General features: G+C 43.8%; 1 protein-coding gene across 2 annotated transcripts; it reads right to left on the reverse strand.

Annotated features, from left to right (window-relative positions):
- Nucleotides 1-459: 459 nt before the first annotated feature.
- Nucleotides 460-17,460, reverse strand: CCT5 (chaperonin containing TCP1 subunit 5). 2 transcript variants are annotated; one of them, XM_017888556.1, is made up of 11 exons: nt 16,910-17,460; nt 12,988-13,048; nt 12,361-12,525; nt 11,046-11,244; nt 8,516-8,708; nt 8,284-8,433; nt 5,935-6,054; nt 5,098-5,283; nt 4,252-4,389; nt 3,554-3,734; nt 460-2,217 (listed from the first exon to the last, which is right to left on the reverse strand). In XM_017888556.1, exons 1-11 carry the CDS (start codon nt 17,012-17,014, stop codon nt 2,090-2,092), a joined length of 1,626 nt encoding a protein of 541 aa, XP_017744045.1. In that variant the 5' UTR covers nt 17,015-17,460; the 3' UTR covers nt 460-2,089. The 2 variants fall into 2 exon arrangements, with proteins under 2 accessions (XP_017744045.1, XP_017744046.1); XM_017888557.1 differs by lacking the exon at nt 16,910-17,460 and adding an exon at nt 16,311-16,612.
- Nucleotides 17,461-17,476: the final 16 nt, after the last annotated feature.

A 17,476-nucleotide genomic window follows, 5' to 3' on the forward strand; every position in this document is an offset into this window, starting at 1 on the left:
ATGCACGTCGCCCGCTAGTTTTTTTTTTTTTTTTTTTTTTTAGTAGAGACTGGTTTCAACCGTGTTAGCCAGAATGGTCTTGATCTCCTGACATCGATGGATCGCCATCTTGGCTCCCAAAGTGCTGGGAGTACAGGCTTGAGCCACTGTACCCCAGCCACCACACTATTTTATCAGGGACTTGAGCATCCATGAAATGTGGCACCTGCAGGACATCCTGGAACCACCCCCACATGGAAATTGAGTAGGCTGAAATTAAAAACACGACATTTAACAAACCTCCAATGAATCCAGCACGTGTAGAAATTGGGAACCAGCAGTAAAACATGGGGACTTACATGAGAATCTAGCCTTTGGGTCAAGCACCCTAAGTTGCTTTTGCTCCACAGGAAGGAGAGGGTGTGGCCAAAGTACCAGCAAAATCAAACGCGTGATTTGGAACGTGAAAGATAAAATACATCACCTGGAAGAGGTTTATTACAAATCAGCAAATGAAACTCATTAAACATGAAAGGCTTGTAAAACATCTCTAAGTTTCTCTGCTCATTGACCAGTTTCTCAACCACAAAAAAACACCAGGAATGTCTGTGAGGTTCAATTTTGGAAAGGGGGATTGGTTTAGTGGCTCTTCTGATACAATCACAGACCCCTTGGATAAGACTCTGGTCCAAAGAAGGCTGCCGTATGTTCTCTGTAGGCTAGAATCAGTCCTTGTAAATAAACTCAGTTTAAACCTTTCAATACTTAACTGCATAGTTCCATATAAATGTGAAAATTAGGAAGAATGCAATTATTAGCACACATTCCTAAATCCACAGGAGTTATTTAGCAAAACATCCAATGCACGAATGTACAGAGAAAACATAATGACCCAATAGTTAAGACTGGAAAATCTCCAGGTTCATGTGAGAAGGTAACCCAAATTAATCACTTAAGCAAATTTAGACAAGAGTCACCATTTCCTAATTCTAGGGAATCTGACTAGTTAAGGTGGCATAACTAATGATAAAGTTCATCATGTTGAACTTTATCATCATGATGCTCTTTAAGAAACACTATTTTAGAAAATCTAGAGAATCACAAGCAAATAGGAGAATAGGGTAGGGGATGAGCTGGGCCACTCTGGGGTCAGACTGCCTGGGATTGACCTGGCCCTACTACTTGCTGGTGGTGAGATGCTGGCAAATTATTAGTACTCACCTGTAAGACGTGAGCAGTAGGAAAGAGTATCTGCCTCCCCGGGTTGTGAGAACAGACAATCCCGGTAGAGTTCTCAGAGCATGTCTTGGCCCATCACTGTTAGCTAGTACTACTTTAGTAAGCACAATTAATTTCAGTCACTCTATCTGAACATGGTAACTGCAAGATTTCTCCCTTATTTCCTGTAATTTACTTTAACCTCCACTTACTGTGTCCCTCTGATAGGAAAACATGTGGGTTCTGAACTGCCCTAAGCCTGTGCTGGTGGTCAGCTCTGCACATGCTGCTTCTGATTCTGCACATGAGCTGTGTTCAGGGTGGGAACAGGGCCAGAGGAAAGCAAAGGCTCACATGGGTCTCCATCAGCTCTAAACAATATCCTCGGTTAGGCTGTGAGCAACCTAGTAACAGCACTTAACGCATCCCGTAATTCTGTGGTGGACCCTCTACAAAGGGCCCACCCATTTAGATAGGAAGAGGATCAAGCCCATATTCCTCTCAATACGAAAGTACATCTTGAGACCTCATGTTTAAGCTGTTAAAATAGTCCCTACAGCTTATTTTGAGGGGGAAAAAAAAATCCACCCAAACCCCTTCAATTAAGGCAGCATTTAATTACTGTTACAATAAATGTTTCTTAAACCTGAAGAGAAGATAAAGGTTGTTTAAACAGATTCTTTTAATACAATGAATACAAAAGCATGTTGAGATAGTAACCCAATTACATGGCTTTGAACAAGTGAAACTATGGTTACCAAACAGCTATTTTTATTATAGCATCTACAGTGTCTGGAAAAGGATGTAACAATAAATAACTGTAGACACATCACAACACATCCATTTACTTAATCACAGAAGTGGATCTTACTACATAGTATTCCCAGTGTCTTCATTCTTCAGATTCTCCAGGCTTACGAATGTCATCAATCTTCAAAATCATTCTAACCATTTGTGTTGCAAGAGATATCTGTTGCTTTTTGCCAATCAAGGTTTCTATGACATGCTGTTGCTTCATATCTGAAAAATACAAGGAAACTGATTATCCTAAAATAGCATACAATAAACTATCAATAACCAGCTCTGACTTTCTGATTTATGGAATCACAGTAAGACTTAAGAAATACAAACTCCTGGAAGCCAAGCAGGAGGCCACTAATTTCAGTTCTATTTCATTTTCAGATGACTGTAATTTCATTATTTCCAAGGACACTCTGGAACTCGAACCTGGTAGAGAGAGCTGTTGAGAGGGGGCTTTCTTCAATGACTAGCTACAGGGTGAAATTTTTCAGTAACATCTTATCCCACAAAGTAACCACACCCTAACTCAGGAAATCTAAAGTCAGTGAATCCGACCATAGCTGAAATGTAAGATATTTCCAAGAAAGATCTAGAAATGCTAATTTTTTTTTTTTTGGAGACAGGTATCACCCAGGTTGGAGTACAATAGTGTGATCTCGGCTCACTGCAACCTCTGCCTCCCGGGCTCAAGCGATTCTCCTGCCTCAGCCTCCTGAGTAGCTGGGATTACAGGTATCCGCCACCAGGCCCAGCTAATTTTTATATTTTTAGTAGAGATGGTGTTTCACCATGTTGGTCAGGCTGGTGTCAAACTCCTGACCTCAGGTGATCCACCCGGCTTGGCCTCCTAATAAGTGCTGGGATTACAGGCATGAGTCACTGAGCCTGGCCCTAGAAATGCTAAATTTGAGCACAACCAAGCATTCAAGTTAGAAACATTAAATATTTGCCTCACAAAGTGTTGCTATTATTGAAACTCTTGGGATATGAGCATGGAAAGCAGAATGTACCACCTATACTTTTAAGCAAAAACAAACTGTCACATTCTGTGGATGGATTACAGACATGGCCTGATTTAGTACAGAAATGCCTGGGACCACTGTTTCAACAAGCTACAGCCACCGTATCTTTTTGGGAGCTGGGCTACAGAGATTATAGTATTACATTTAGAAAACACTCCACAGTGTGCTGGATTAACCACACAGTGAACTGTGAACTAAAGCCCACTTCAGAGCTGTTTTATATGCTGTCCACTGACAAGACATTTGTGTAAAAACAGCAATATGGCATTCCCAAAAACCAGAGATTAAAACTTAAGTCATCTTTGGTGATAGGACCATATGTAGTTTACTGTTATTAAAATGAGTCTTATGTTGCTAAGTCTAGTAGTTTAACCAATTCCTATGGCAATCAATCAAACATTCTAAAATTCAGGATTTAAACACCTGAAGTGGGTTTACATATTTAAAAAGATACCATCATCTCACAGTACATACAGTGGATGATTATTCAGTTTAAATCAGACACCCCACGCAGAGGTGTGATAGCTCCTCACCATTTGTCCCCTTGTGCAAACAGTCGATGCCAAGAGCAGGGTTCATCTCCTTCACCTGTCTGGCTCGGACTTCGGTCATAGTCTGGATGGGATTCATGCCACTGTTTTCAGAGAGGGCCATGGGGATGACCTCCAGCGCGTCGGCAAACGCTCTCATGGCGTACTGTTCCAAGGTGGGGCACTGGAAAGGTGCAGAGGTATGGTAAGTGCACTTGGCAAAACAAAACAACCCAGCAGCGCCTTGAAAACACACTGTATCACATACTTGGAAAAGTCAGCTCACAAAGAATTTTAAGAATAGGCTGTCTCTATTTTTGTATCTATCAGAATATTATAATGTCACTACAGAATACGGGCAGAGGGTATACATACATGAGAGATACCTCAAAATACAACAGCTCTTACGACTTATCTTTAAGTTATAATACTAATTTTGAATTTCACATAACATTAAAAGACCAGAGATTTATTATTTCAAGGATGAACTGGCTGAAAACAGATGAGAAATGCTAGTTTATGGTAACCAGAATCTGAATACATGAACATGGGAATTAACTTAGATTAAAACACCTGTCACCTAAACACAGCTCACGATGCTTTCGTTCGTTTTGCGTCCAGCACCTCGCTGTTCTGCAGCCTCACAGCCTCCACTATCAGCGAGGCCCGAGTCTTTCACTAAGTCTGCACATATCCCTTACCTTATCCGCCTCTTGGCTAACTGCCAGGGCACAGGATATCTCAGCAGCCCCTCCTCCGTACACCACACGATTATCGCGGATGAGGTTCCGGATGACACACAATGCATCGTGAAGGGATCGTTTCGCCTCCTCAATGATCTAAGGAAAACAGCTTTGCCTAAATTAATGTGATCAAGATCTATTCAATTTAGAGGCAAGTATCTGGCACCTTTTTAAAGACAGAGAGGCTGTGCTCTAATATTTAGATGGCCTCCACTATCAGATGATCTGTATCTTTCTAGCTTTCCTTCCTGTAACGTAGTTAATAAAATTCAAGAGGCAGAGGTGGCCAGTGACTCATTCTAGGATACACGGTTAAGCAAGAGTCAAAAACCGACAAACCTCGCAAAGATTTATCACAATGTGCTACAACTCATTCTCAAAGAACAGAGATCATCGATGGTTATTCACTTGGGTTCCCTTTTTCTACCTAAGGGACAGATGTAAGTCATCCTTGGGAATACCATATTGTAATTTGTTATTAAAATGAGTCTTGTGTTGCTAGGACTAGCAGTTTAACCAACCCCTAAGGTAATTGTACCCAACATTCTAAAATCCAAGACTTGAATATTTAAACTGTGTTTAAGTATTTAAAAAGATATAAAAATCTCATAGCATATATTGTATACTATAAGAGACAGCAGAAAGGCAAAGGTGCCTCGTGAAATTAACCATGATACATCACTGTTTGAGAAACATGATTATTTCTCTTAGGGTGACTGTGTCTCTGTTAAATATATGCAGGCAAAAAAACCAGACCATGAAGCAAAATAAGCAATAGTATAGGACAAATCGTTGAATTCTCACCATCTTATTTCCTCCTCTAATAAAAATGGTTACAGCTCTGGAGTTCTTACACTGCTCGATGACCAGCATTTTATCCTTAGTTGTCCCAAATGAGATCTCCTGTACAAGACCAGCAAAGCCCAGCTTCTCAGCTGTGAGCTCTGAGAACCTGGGGACGATCCGACCTCCTGTAGCGATGGCAATCAGCTAATTGGGGTGGTCAGGGAGAAGGACGAAGACAGTACTGGTGAAGTTAACTTTCAAAACTGGGCACAAATCAGCAAAACTTGATCTAAGACCACCTTGTTCACTAGAATTGCTGCCCCACTTTGACCAAAACATCTTCAGTTCAACCCAAAGCACCTTGTTAGGTAACAAGGCTCTTGAGGAGCTGGGCGTCTTGATCTGGGGCTTTGGTGCTGCCCGGATCTATCACCCTGTGCCCGTCCCCTAAGCTCATGCCTTCATCTCCCCTCTGCGCAGCCCTCCCTCTCTCTGGGAACCCAGCCTGCACGTTCCCTGCACTGCGCTGCAGTGAGAACCACTGAGGCAGCATTGCCTGGGACTGCCGTTAGTATCTGGATGAGACCAGGTCTTCCAGCCTTAGTAAGTCAACGATAGGGCCAAGTGAGACAACACAGGGAGAGAATTTCAAAATGCCAGGGAACACCAGAAACACACAGCACTGTTATCCAAACAGTAACAAAGATTCCAGCGCTTTCCTCTCTCCCAGCTCACCCTCCCCTCATCTCCCAGCCTGGGTATGATGCAGTTATTTAAGGCAAGGCTATCAAAACACCCCTCAACACATAAGCTGAACCCCTACATCTCAAAGTCCCTTCATGTGGAGCAACCTACCTCAATTTCAGGTCCTCCTACCCAGCGAACCGCAGGCAAGTTGTTCTGAAGAAGTAAGTGATTTGCTTCATCATCAAAACCCCACTGACAAATTGCTAGGTTAGCACCAGTCTCTTTAATCTGGGAAGAGAAACACCGCAATCGTATTAAGAGAAAGTGGGTATTTATTCTTCGTTATGTTTGAAAAAAGGAGAGGCACAGTTGGGTGTAAGGCATGTGCACTTGAACACAAAACCAAAGGAAAGAGAAGGAAGGAAATAGACAAGTGTCCACTTTTCTGTCAGTTCCAAATTCTAAATAGTGAGTATTTTATCAATGGGGATCACCTCATTGTTTAAAGATGCTTTAAAAACCACAAGCAGTAATTCATGCTGAACCCCATTGTTAAAACGATGCGAAGTCAACAGAAATGTCAACAAACAAAGCTAATACCCTTCCCAACCACGGGGGAAATGGCTAACATCTCTGTCCTGTCACAAATACCTACGGAGTAGTTTCATCTGAGTATGTTTTAAACAAACAATGTTATGAACCACTTGCAACTTGCCCATCTCACCTGGATGGACAATCCTCAGTGGATCCACAGATAAAAACTAAATCAGGTGCCCACAGAGATGACCCTGCTTCCCCTAAGAAGCACACTCACCCCGACCTGCAAAGGGCAAAATGACTTTTCCCAAACAGGAGGGCAACGATCCAGCTGCCCACCCCACCTCTGGTGCTCACCTGGGACTGCCAGGCCATGCCCCACAACTCTCACCTACCTGTCTCCATCAGGCCTCCCAGACCACCTGCTACTGCCTGGCTCTCCCTCTCTCCCTTCCCTGACCCTCTGAACTCAGTCCAGAACAGCAGCCTCCTTACACAACCTCTCCGTCACAACCCCTGAAAACCAGCCTGCACCTGCAACCCTCCTCAGATGGCAGCTGCTTTCCCTCTCACGTGCTCAAAACAGGAGGAGTCCTTCTTGCTCCTCAGTCACCTACAACGGTCCTCTTTGGGTCCCTGCCTCTCATTCTTTAACATTTTTTGCATCTAGCCCCATCCCCCTCCCTTTCTCATTCTCAGCAACCTGCGCCTCACCAGCATGATCCAGTAACATCCCTGGCCTCTCAGTTTATCTGACCTGCCAGTACAGCTGAGCCACCATTCTCATGACCACTGATGGCCTTTTATGCATAAGCTCCTGCCAGCATGCTCCAATCCCTGAGGGTGGCTGTTCCTTGTAGAAGCCAACACATTCCTAGCTCAACAGCATCCCCATCTGTCCTCAGCCTGGAATGCTCCTCCCCTAGGGGCGCTGCTCTCACTCAATGTTGGCCTCTCCTTACAGGTCACGTCTCTGGCCAGTGTCTGTAAGGGAGCTGTACCCATCTTTCCCCTATTTGTGCCTCAAGAGCACGAGCTTGGCTTCATTCCCTGCTGTACCTTTAGTGCTTACAACAGAGCTTGGTATGTCGTAGGCACAAAGAACTGTATCATCAATGAGTAAGTACAATGACTTTCCCAAGAACAGACATGAAAATCGTCTCTAGTTGGTTTGCTATGATAAATAATGCTCTAGCCAACCACGTTCCTGTCTTCTTGAGTACCGGTGTTTTCAACTCCTAGGGACACAGCCCCCAGAGAGGAGTTGGTAGGTCAGAGAGAAAGCACACCTATGCTAAGGTATTCATGAACCCAAACTAGACTTAACTGAGTGAAGAATTGGGATTACTGTAAGTGCATTCTGGTTTAACTCCAGTTACTCATTAACTCTAGTCTAAAAGGTATAGTCAGAAATCTTAAGTTACATAAAAATTGTCCAGGAGAGCAAATATAGTATGTACAATTGAAAACATGGCTTTAGGTAACAGGGTCACTTCTTTCAGGACCCTGAACATACCACCTTTCGAGACAGAGTCTCGCTCTGTCACCCAGGCTGGAGTGTAATGGTGTGATCTCAGCTTGCTGCAACTTCTGCCTCTTCGGTTCAAGCAATTCACCTTTCTCAGCCTCCTGAGTAGCTGGGACTATAGGTGCCCGCCACCACGTCTGGCTAATTTTTTGCATTTTTAGTAGAGATGCGGTTTCACCGTGTTAGCCAGGATGGTCTCGATGACCTCATGATCAGCCTGCCTTGGCCTCCCAAAGTGCTGGGATTAGAGGCATAAGCCACCACACCCAGCCTGAACACGCTACCATTTTAAGACAAAATCAGAATTCTTCCCTGTTTATGCCTTTCTATGTGATTTTTTTTCCTGTGTATGTTTCAGAACTGAAGAAAGACTATACATATTTACTAACCAAACCTAACTAACTGTACCCTTTGGGAGTTTAAATTCCACTGAGGACTCTGGTAAGTCTTACTTGTTGAATCATCTCTTCAAATTTCTCCTTTTCGTATTTCTGAAGGGCTTTATAATCTTCAACAGACGTCACATCCAGCTTATGCTTTGTTTTTGGTTTGGGTGGTTCAAATGGACATGTGAGAATTGCAATCTTAGCATCTTCCACTTTCTATGGGGAAACATACAGACATTTTAATTGGTGGAATTAAGAGTTAACCAATAGTGCGAAGCTGTGAAATGCAATGGCTTACTTTCGGCATCTGTGGGTGACTGAAATCCTTGTCCACAATCACGCCCTTAATCAATTTAGTGTCCTCCAGCCTGCCGCCCACTTTGCCTTCTACTTTGATAAGCTCAAAGTCAACATCTCTCCGCTCCATATCTGCTACAGTGAGGACGGCATTCACAGCAATCTCAGCCATCTGTCGGTGACAACTGTTGACCCTGATGAAAACACCACAAAACAAACTTCACTGGTTTCACAACTACTACAACCAAAGCAGGCCACATGATACAATGTTACTCAAAGATATAAATCAAATGATGTTTTGAGTCTTCTAGAAGGGAATGCCATCTCAAACTCCATTTTCAACAGTCTGGGGCAGAGATTCTTAACCTGTGATCCATTAGCCCCGAAGGGGACCATATACTTACATGGGAAAAAAATCATCTTTATTTTCGCTAACTCTGAAATTTACTATTGCCTTCCATTATGAATGTACTCAAGAAACCACTGTAGTCTGGCATGAACTAAGGTCTTAGAATGCACGACTTCTACAGAATACTGTTATTATTTCACAAGTTCAGAACAGAATGAGAAAGGTAAGTAATTACTCAGGAAAAGTCAGTCTTATATCCATGAAGCGTAGCACTAATTGGGAGGTGAAAGGACTGGACAGGGCTGCTCACTTTCTAAGAATTCACCACAACATCCGTTACAGATGGAGGATGTTACCTTTTTGAAAGCTTTCAAACATGTGAATAGACTGCTCAATAAATTCATTTTAGAGTCAAGAAAAACAACTAGGGAAACCTAGCACTTGAAATAATGTCTGAAATTGTAGGTTATCTATAAAAGAGAACCATGAAAGTAAACGTTTTATCTTAAGTAGACGACTTAATACTTGCAAACAGAACAGGGAAAACTTATAAAGCAACAAGAAAATAGACCTGTACACTTCAAGTAATGATGTTGTCCTCCTTTCATGAGAAAATAGTGTCACACTTATGACAGAGGCTACCCGTAGAGTACTCATTCTTGCCTAGGGAGCTAGTCTCTGCTGAGATCTGTGGTTAGAGGATGACAGCAGGCACTGCTGAAGGCTTCTGCCTTAACACAGGATTTGCTCAGGTGAAAAGGCAACAGAAGCAGACACTTTTGCTGCATTTTCTCTGACTACTCTGAGTTGAGAAGACCCCTCCTTCCTTTTTGCTAAAACCACCATAAGCACACAATTGAAAACCTCACTGACTTAATATAATGCAATAAAGCAGTTTACACTGGATTTCTGTTATATTATGGCAACAGACCTCAAATCTTTGTCATGGTTCATCATCAGTGCACTCCTTGGTTGAGGCTGCCTAGAGTCTCCTGGGGGAAGAGCTGTGTCTCAGTGCCCAAAAGACCTGGCAGTAAGCCTGGCAAATGGGTAGTACGCAAACGCTGAAAACACCAGACACAAGTCGCTTTCAAGACTCTCTTTACTAAATTATAATTTTGGATCGGTAATTTGCTGAATAAAAAGGGGAACCCACCCCAGTGGCTCCCCAACAAAGAAATTATAGAAAGTGTTATGAAAATTCACATATCCTCCAGGTAGGACCCTTTCTAGTTTTTTTTTTTTGGAGACAGGGTCTCGCTCTGTTGCTCAAGCTGAAGTGCAGTGGCATGATCATGGCTTGCTGAGCCTCAACCTCTCACCTCAGCCTCTGGAGTTGCCGGAGCGTGCACTATCATGCCTGGCTGGTTTTTTTATGTTTTGTAGCAATGGGGTCCCACTATATTGCCCTGGCTGGTCTTGAATTCCTGAGCTCAAGCAGGCTACTGCTTTGGCCTCCTAAAGTTCTGAGATTACAAGTATGAGCCACTACACCTAGCCCTGACTAATTTTTTTTTTTTTTTTTTTTTTTTGAGACGGAGTCTCGCTCTGCTGCCCAGGCTGGAGTGCAGTGGCCGGATCTCAGCTCACTGCAAGCTCCGCCTCCCGGGTTCACGCCATTCTCCTGCCTCAGCCTCCCGAGTAGCTGGGACTACAGGCGCCCGCCAGGTCGCCCGGCTAGTTTTTTGTATTTTAGTAGAGACGGGGTTTCACCATGTTAGCCAGGATGGTCTCGATCTCCTGACCTCGTGATCCGCCCGTCTCGGCCTCCCAAAGTGCTGGGATTACAGGCTTGAGCCACCGCGCCCGGCCAACCCTGATTTTTTAAAATAATCTTTGACAAGGGTACCAGGACCACTGAATGGGGGAAAGGACAGTCTCTTCAACAAATAATGTTGGCAAAACTGGATANCTAATTTTAACACAATCTATTCTGCTAAATTAAAATAACTATGTTTTGCAAATACTGTCAAGGGGATTTATGGATGAACTTAGAAATTCAGTTCTCAACTACAATACAAAATGCATGTATCTACATCTACATTAAAAACAAAGCAAAACCAAGTAATTGAAATAAATCAACACAAATCCACCAGTGGTCATTTTGTGCTGCCTTTAAGAAATGGCAAACAAGCTGCCTCTACAGATGTGTAATCGTATCGTATCGTCTACTGAAACATACACTTTGGAGCCCAGCGTGGTTTTTGCTGTCTGAATGAGGGGTTCGGTGTCCTTTATGTCAACAAGGACGCTATCACTGATCTTGTCCAGGTGTTCAATAGCAACGCGGGCAGCCTGCTCATAGCCATCAGCTATTCTGATTGGGTGAATGCCTCGGTCTAGCAATTGCTCCGCTTCTTCTAACAAGGCACCAGCCAGGACTGCAAACAAATCAGCAGACAATCAGTTTAGGAAAACAACAAAACTTCACTGTCAGTATAATCAGCACAAGTTAGATGCTGTCATGGAAAGAAAATGCTTCCACAATTAAGCTGGAAGTCATCTTAGAGTCAGAAGCTATCTATTTTTATAAGAAAGCCTCTTGTTTTGGTTCTAGCAAAGGTCTGACACGTGTCCCCTTATAGACGAACATTCAACCCTCAGTGATATAAAAAATGTAACTAAAGAATATAATGTAAGAAGAACATTTTCTAAGAGGTAAAAGCTATTATGTTTCATGGGCCAAGGTCTATTCAGTGAAATTCATCCTGGTGATAAGACTAAAACATCTGTTTATTATTTATTCCCCCCACCCCCATCCTCCTTTCTCCTCATTTTAGGGTCACAAAGATGAATTCTGTTTAAATCTACCGCTCTCCAAGCGCACCGAGAACAGTGCCTGGCATACAATGGTATCCAATAAATATTTGCTGAATGAATGAATTCAAATTTTATCTGCAGAAAAGAACTTCACTGATATTTTGTCTTCAATTTCCCCAACTTTTTAAAGATTTCAAATCTACAGGAAACAAGGTACAATACTAAAATGAGTACCAGTTTACTTATTAACATTTTGCCACATTTTCTCTACATGTACATGCTGTTTCTGTTCACCTATCTGAGAATTAGTTGCAGAAACCATGACATGTCACTCCTAAGTATTGAGGCATACAGCTGAGAATAAGGGTATTCTCCTACACATATGCAATACAGCGGTCACGCTCAGGAAACTCAGCATTGTAGTACATGATCCATAATCAAATTCCTCCACTTTTCCCAAACCTCCTTTACAGCTTAAAAGACAAACAAAATCAGCGTCCAACCAGTCATTACAGATTTCTCCTTGCCTAACAATCCCCAGCCCTCTTTCTGTTCTTTTTTAACACTGTCAGTTTTGAAGGTCCCAGGCATTTGTTTTGTAGCGTGTTCTTCAACTTGGATTTGTCTGTCTCCTCAGGCTCTGATTCAGAGACAACAATCTCGGCAGGCATATTAGCCCTGTGGTCTTAAATGACATCTCTTAAAAGAGAAAGGAAGGATGTTTTGTCTTTTCTTACCAACCACTCCTGTGGTTCCATCTCCAATTTCATCATCCTGAGACTTGGACAGTTCCACCATCAGCTTGGCAATCTGATGATCAACATCCATCATGCTTAAGATGGTGGCCCCGTCATTAGTTACAGTCACATCGCCATCCTTATCCACCATCATCTTATCAAGCCCTAAAAAGACAATATTTAGTAGGCTTTGGGCAAACAACTGGCAACCAATATCACAAACTATAAAAAAAGACCTCCGGACCCAGCTCTTATCTATGCAATTTATTATATGCAAATATTTCAACATACACAAAATAATAGCTGCATGAAGGCATTTTGAGATTGGCTAACACAAATGGCAAAATATTATGGAGCATCATTAAATATAGTATTAATCTCAAGACAACTATGATTTGGAAAATGCTAATGAAATGATATTTAAACGTGTTAAAAATAAAAATGTCCGACCTAAAACTACACGCGATTATAACCATGTTTGAGAAATCTGAGATACACTACAAAATTTTGGCCGTGTTAAGGAAGTAAGATGCTGCCCTCAATACTCCACCTTTCTGTAGAGAGGTTTGTATTGACAGTTTTATGATTTAAATCTTTTGCTAAAAACACGGAATGGTGGACTCTTACCATTTGGTCCAAGTGATGTTCTCATTGTATTTGCTACAGCCTTTGCTGCCATTATATGAGACTAATGAAACAAACAGAAAAAGCAAACACTGTTACACAGAATTTCAATGGTTAAAAGCACACATCTGATGATTACAAATCACTTACGATTTAGTTTCTGTTTTCTAGAAGCTTCTACATTTAAGGGGCAACAGACAGGTCTAAGTATTATAACATTTACAACTCCAGTTTTAATAAGCAATTCTTATATAAAAGAAAAAGAAATAAGTGCTTTGTGTTATCTCACTGAATTTTCAACACATTAATGAGACAGATTCTTTTACCAGCTCACTTACAGCTGAGAACAGGGACAGTATGACCATGACCTTACAGGCCTTGCAAGATCACTGTGCAACACAGTCCTCCCTGAGCATCCATGGGGAACTGGTTCCAGGAGCCCCCGAGGATACCAAAATTTACAGAGGCTCAAGTCCCTTGCATCCAGGCTTCTATATCTGTGGGTTCCACATCTGCAGATAAGAAGGGGCCTGTACTCATGAGAAACAGTCCAACTGTAAACATACAACACCTTACTGTCACACTATGATTTACTGGATTTACTGCAGAATTATAATCTTTTGAGCTGGGTGCGGTGGCTAGAACCTGTAACCCCACCTACTTGGGAGGCTGAGGCAGGATTGCTTGAGGCCAGGAGTTTGAGATCAGCCTGGGAAACATGATGAGACCCCGTTAGAAAATAAAAAGAAAAAATGTTCTTGCTTTAAAAATCTTCCTCCACCCACCTGAAATCCCAATAATTATATTTATAGATCAAAGTTAGTGACTGGCTTTTTTTTTTTTTTTTTTTTGAGACGGAGTCTTGCTCTGTTGCCCAGGCTGTAGTGCAGTGGCATGATCTTGGCTCACTGCAACCTCCGCCTCCCAGGCTTAAGCAATGCTCCTGCCTCAGCCCCCCAGTAGCTGGGATTACAGGCATGCGCCATCACTCCTGGCTCATTTTTTTTTTTTTTTTTTAAATATTTTTAGTAGAGACAGGATTTTGCCATGTTGGCCAGGCTGGTCTTGAACTCCTGACCTCAGGAGTCAACGTGTGCCATGGTGATTTGCTGTATAGATCATCCCATCACCTAGTTAGTAAGTCCTTACGATTACTTTCTAATCAGGTGATCCACCCGCCTTAGCCGCCCAAAGTGCTGGGATTACAGGCGTGAGCCACCGCGCCCGGCCCGCGACTGGCCCTCTTAAGGAAGGTGAAGTAGCTGTCAAAGTGATAATAAAAAAGTTACCTGTTTTTTTTTTTTTTCACATTTGGCTACCAAATTGAGTGAAATTATTATTATTATTATTTTTTTAGGAGAAAGAGGCAGAAAGAAAAGGATGTAAATAATTTGGCAAATAGGAGAGATCCCGAAATCCCGAGATATATCTTGCTCTACTGCACGGTAAAGTGGAAAAAACCTTTTTCTTCCTTCTGCTAGTTCTGTGTGTTTCCAGAGGGAAGAGTCTAAACATCAAGCCATAATAAATATTATGGACAAAACAGAATTATGCTGGCTGGCCTGGAAACTTAGCCTGCTCTGTTTTAGGTTATATGGTTTTAGAATATGATTCCTTCCTAAGCCAACTAATGCCTGCACTTTTTCTTTTTATTTGAGACAGAGTCCTGCTCTGTCACCCAGGCTGGAGTGCAGTGGCACGATCTTGGCTCACTGCAACCTCCGCCTCCCAGGTTCCAGCGATTCTTCTGCCTCAGCCTCCTAAGCAGCTGGGATTATAGGTGCATGCCACCACACCTGGCTAATTTTTGTATTTTTAGTAGAGACGGGGTTTCACCATGTTAGTCAGGCCGGTCTCGAACTCCTGATCCTGTGATCCACCCGCCTCAGCCTCCCAAAGTGCTGGGATTACAGGCCTGAGCCACCGCGCCTGGTCAATGCCTGCATTTTTAAGGTGAAATATTATACAGTTAAGTGTTAAACAACTAAAGAATCTCAACAAAATACATATTACCTTTAAGGCTCTAAATGACCAGAGAAAAAGAACCATGACCATTACCATCAAAACGTTCAAGTCATGGCCCATACATTTCTTTCACTGTTGCCTTCAATTTCCATATATTTTGGTTCCTCAAGTTAGCTGGACGTTTTATGAGGTCAGGGAGCAAGTGTATATGCCTAAACTGCTGAGCCTCAACACTCAAAAGGATGCCTACCCACAGCACCCCAAGAGATTTAAACACCCACGTTACTGTCCAAATGAGCTCCCACAGCAAAGAATGATCTGACCTCGAATGTCAATAATGTCAAGCTTGAGAATGCTGCTCTAGACCACTGGCTTTGACTCCGAGAGGTGGCCTTGAACCATGGTGCTGATCTTTGCTTGCAATTGCTCTTCAGAACAATTTTGCAACTGCTCTGGGCCCAAGTCCCCAGTTTTGGAAAAATAACAACTATCTCAGCGTGTGAGACGTCTGGGCACAAATGCATGCAGTTAGAACAAAATGGCTGATGCAAAACAACCTACAGCTTTAGTTATGTTTTTATACTGCGTGTGTGTACTGCATGTTACTTTCCCTGCAGGTCCCCCTAAGTGAAAATAAAATAGGATACATAATACAAGTAGCTTGAAACTTTTTTCTTTCTAGAAAGGAAACAAATACTGAGTGCCTGCCATGGATCACCCACTGTGCAGCCCCTCTAAGTCACTCCATTGAATATCACTGTCAAGTCTTCAGCTTTATGGAGGCGTATCACCTCCACGGGAAAAGGAGGTTCCGAGAGGTTGTGTAACTTGCACTAAGTCAAACAAAGAGTCCATGGGGGGAACTGCATTGTTTCTAACTTTGTGTAAGTAAACCTCCAAGACATTAAGTGAACAGGGACACCTGAGACCTGGCTGAATGGCCTATGAACAGGGACACCTGAGACCTGGTTGAAAGGTCTATTAGGAATTCACTTTATAACAAACCCTGAAGGCCCTCTCGGAGTGTCCCTTCCTCTGCATTTTCTGTCAACGTCTGGTGCTCAGATGACCCTTTCTTACCCGCACCCCTGCCCTGGCTTCTTTAACCCCTTTGGTCTTCCTTATTCCCTTCGGTCCATCTCAAGCGTTGCTGCCTGAAGCGCAGCTCTACTTAAATTCTGCTCAAAACCCCCTCAGGGGCTCCCCTCCTTCCCCAAGGAGAACGTCGTATTTTCCATTCTGGGCATTCAACAGCTTCAGTGCTCCATTAAAACGGGATGGCTCTTCCACTCTACAACGTGCCATGCGCATTCTTGCCCAAGCCTTTACTTCTCCGTTTCCTCTCCCTAGAATGCTCTTACCCCTGATCTAACGCTGTCCTAGAACTCTCTCCATAGCTGTCCTTCTCACCGCACACCGCCTTGCATTACGATTTTGTGCGTCCGTTTTTCACTCTTCGCTATTTTTCCTCAAGGGTGGGCAAAAAAGCACTCAGAAATGAAATACCCTGTAAGTGACCACACCTTTACGAGTGGCAAAGAAAACGGAAGGGCCGTTGCGGGAGGACCAGTGGAGGGTTAAGCAGCAGCGCCTTAACCAACAGGTGACGGAGCATCTCCCCGCCGGGAGCGCAGCCCCACGCGGCCGTCAGGCTGGAGGGGCCGGGCGGGGAGGCGGTCCCGCTTCGCTCCCGAGGGCGACCGGACTGAGCGGCCCCGCCCAGCTCCGAAGGGCGCTGGCGGCCCAGCCTAGCGGCCCCCACATTCCGAGCCCAAGATTACGCGCTAGCCTCTCCCGAGCTCAGTGAGCCTGGTGCGCGGCCGGAGACCGCCGGGAGACGGAAATTCTCGACCTTTCCGGGGAGCACATGGCACAGCGACTCCTAAGCTCGCGCAGGCGCAAAGCCACGGCCTCGGCCGCCTCCCCTCAGCCCACCGCGAGCAGGTCCCTGTGCCATTACCTTAAGGGCCTCAAGTCCCATAAGACGGGACTTGCGGTCCTGATCCTTGATGATGAGAAAAGGGCGCCCATATTCATCGAAGGCGAGGGTCCCCATCGACGCCATGGTGGAGCAGCCGGAGTTACTTTACCCCAACCAGCGGAGACCGTTACGGAAGCGAGAAAGCACTTTTCTCTCGCGGGAGGACCCAAAAGCTTGCGCACCCAGGCGCACCCAGAAGACGCGGGGGGGGGGCGGGGGGGTGGGCGGGACTTATATTTTAAACTGAGACCTAAGTTTCACGCCAGACAGTAGTCTTCTGGAATCGGCCGACCTTAGGGAACTCTCCATTATCCAGGAAGCCGTGGCGGGGAGTTTGAAGACACCTTATGGAAATAGTGCGAAATTTAGGACAGCAAGTCAGAGCCAGATTGCTGTGTCCAGTTTTAGAAAACTTTTACCAAATTGAGAGTTTCTGATAGCTGGGGTCCAAGGAGGAATTCATTGACATTAAAGCATTATTTCTTCATTTCTTCCAACTCCGGCTCCAAGAAGATGGTAGGACCCATTTCCTTTCCCCCCCCCCCC

Source organism: Rhinopithecus bieti, unplaced genomic scaffold, assembly GCF_001698545.2.
Source record: "Rhinopithecus bieti isolate Rb0 unplaced genomic scaffold, ASM169854v2 scaffold_17184, whole genome shotgun sequence".
NCBI classification, from domain to species: domain Eukaryota; kingdom Metazoa; phylum Chordata; class Mammalia; order Primates; family Cercopithecidae; genus Rhinopithecus; species Rhinopithecus bieti.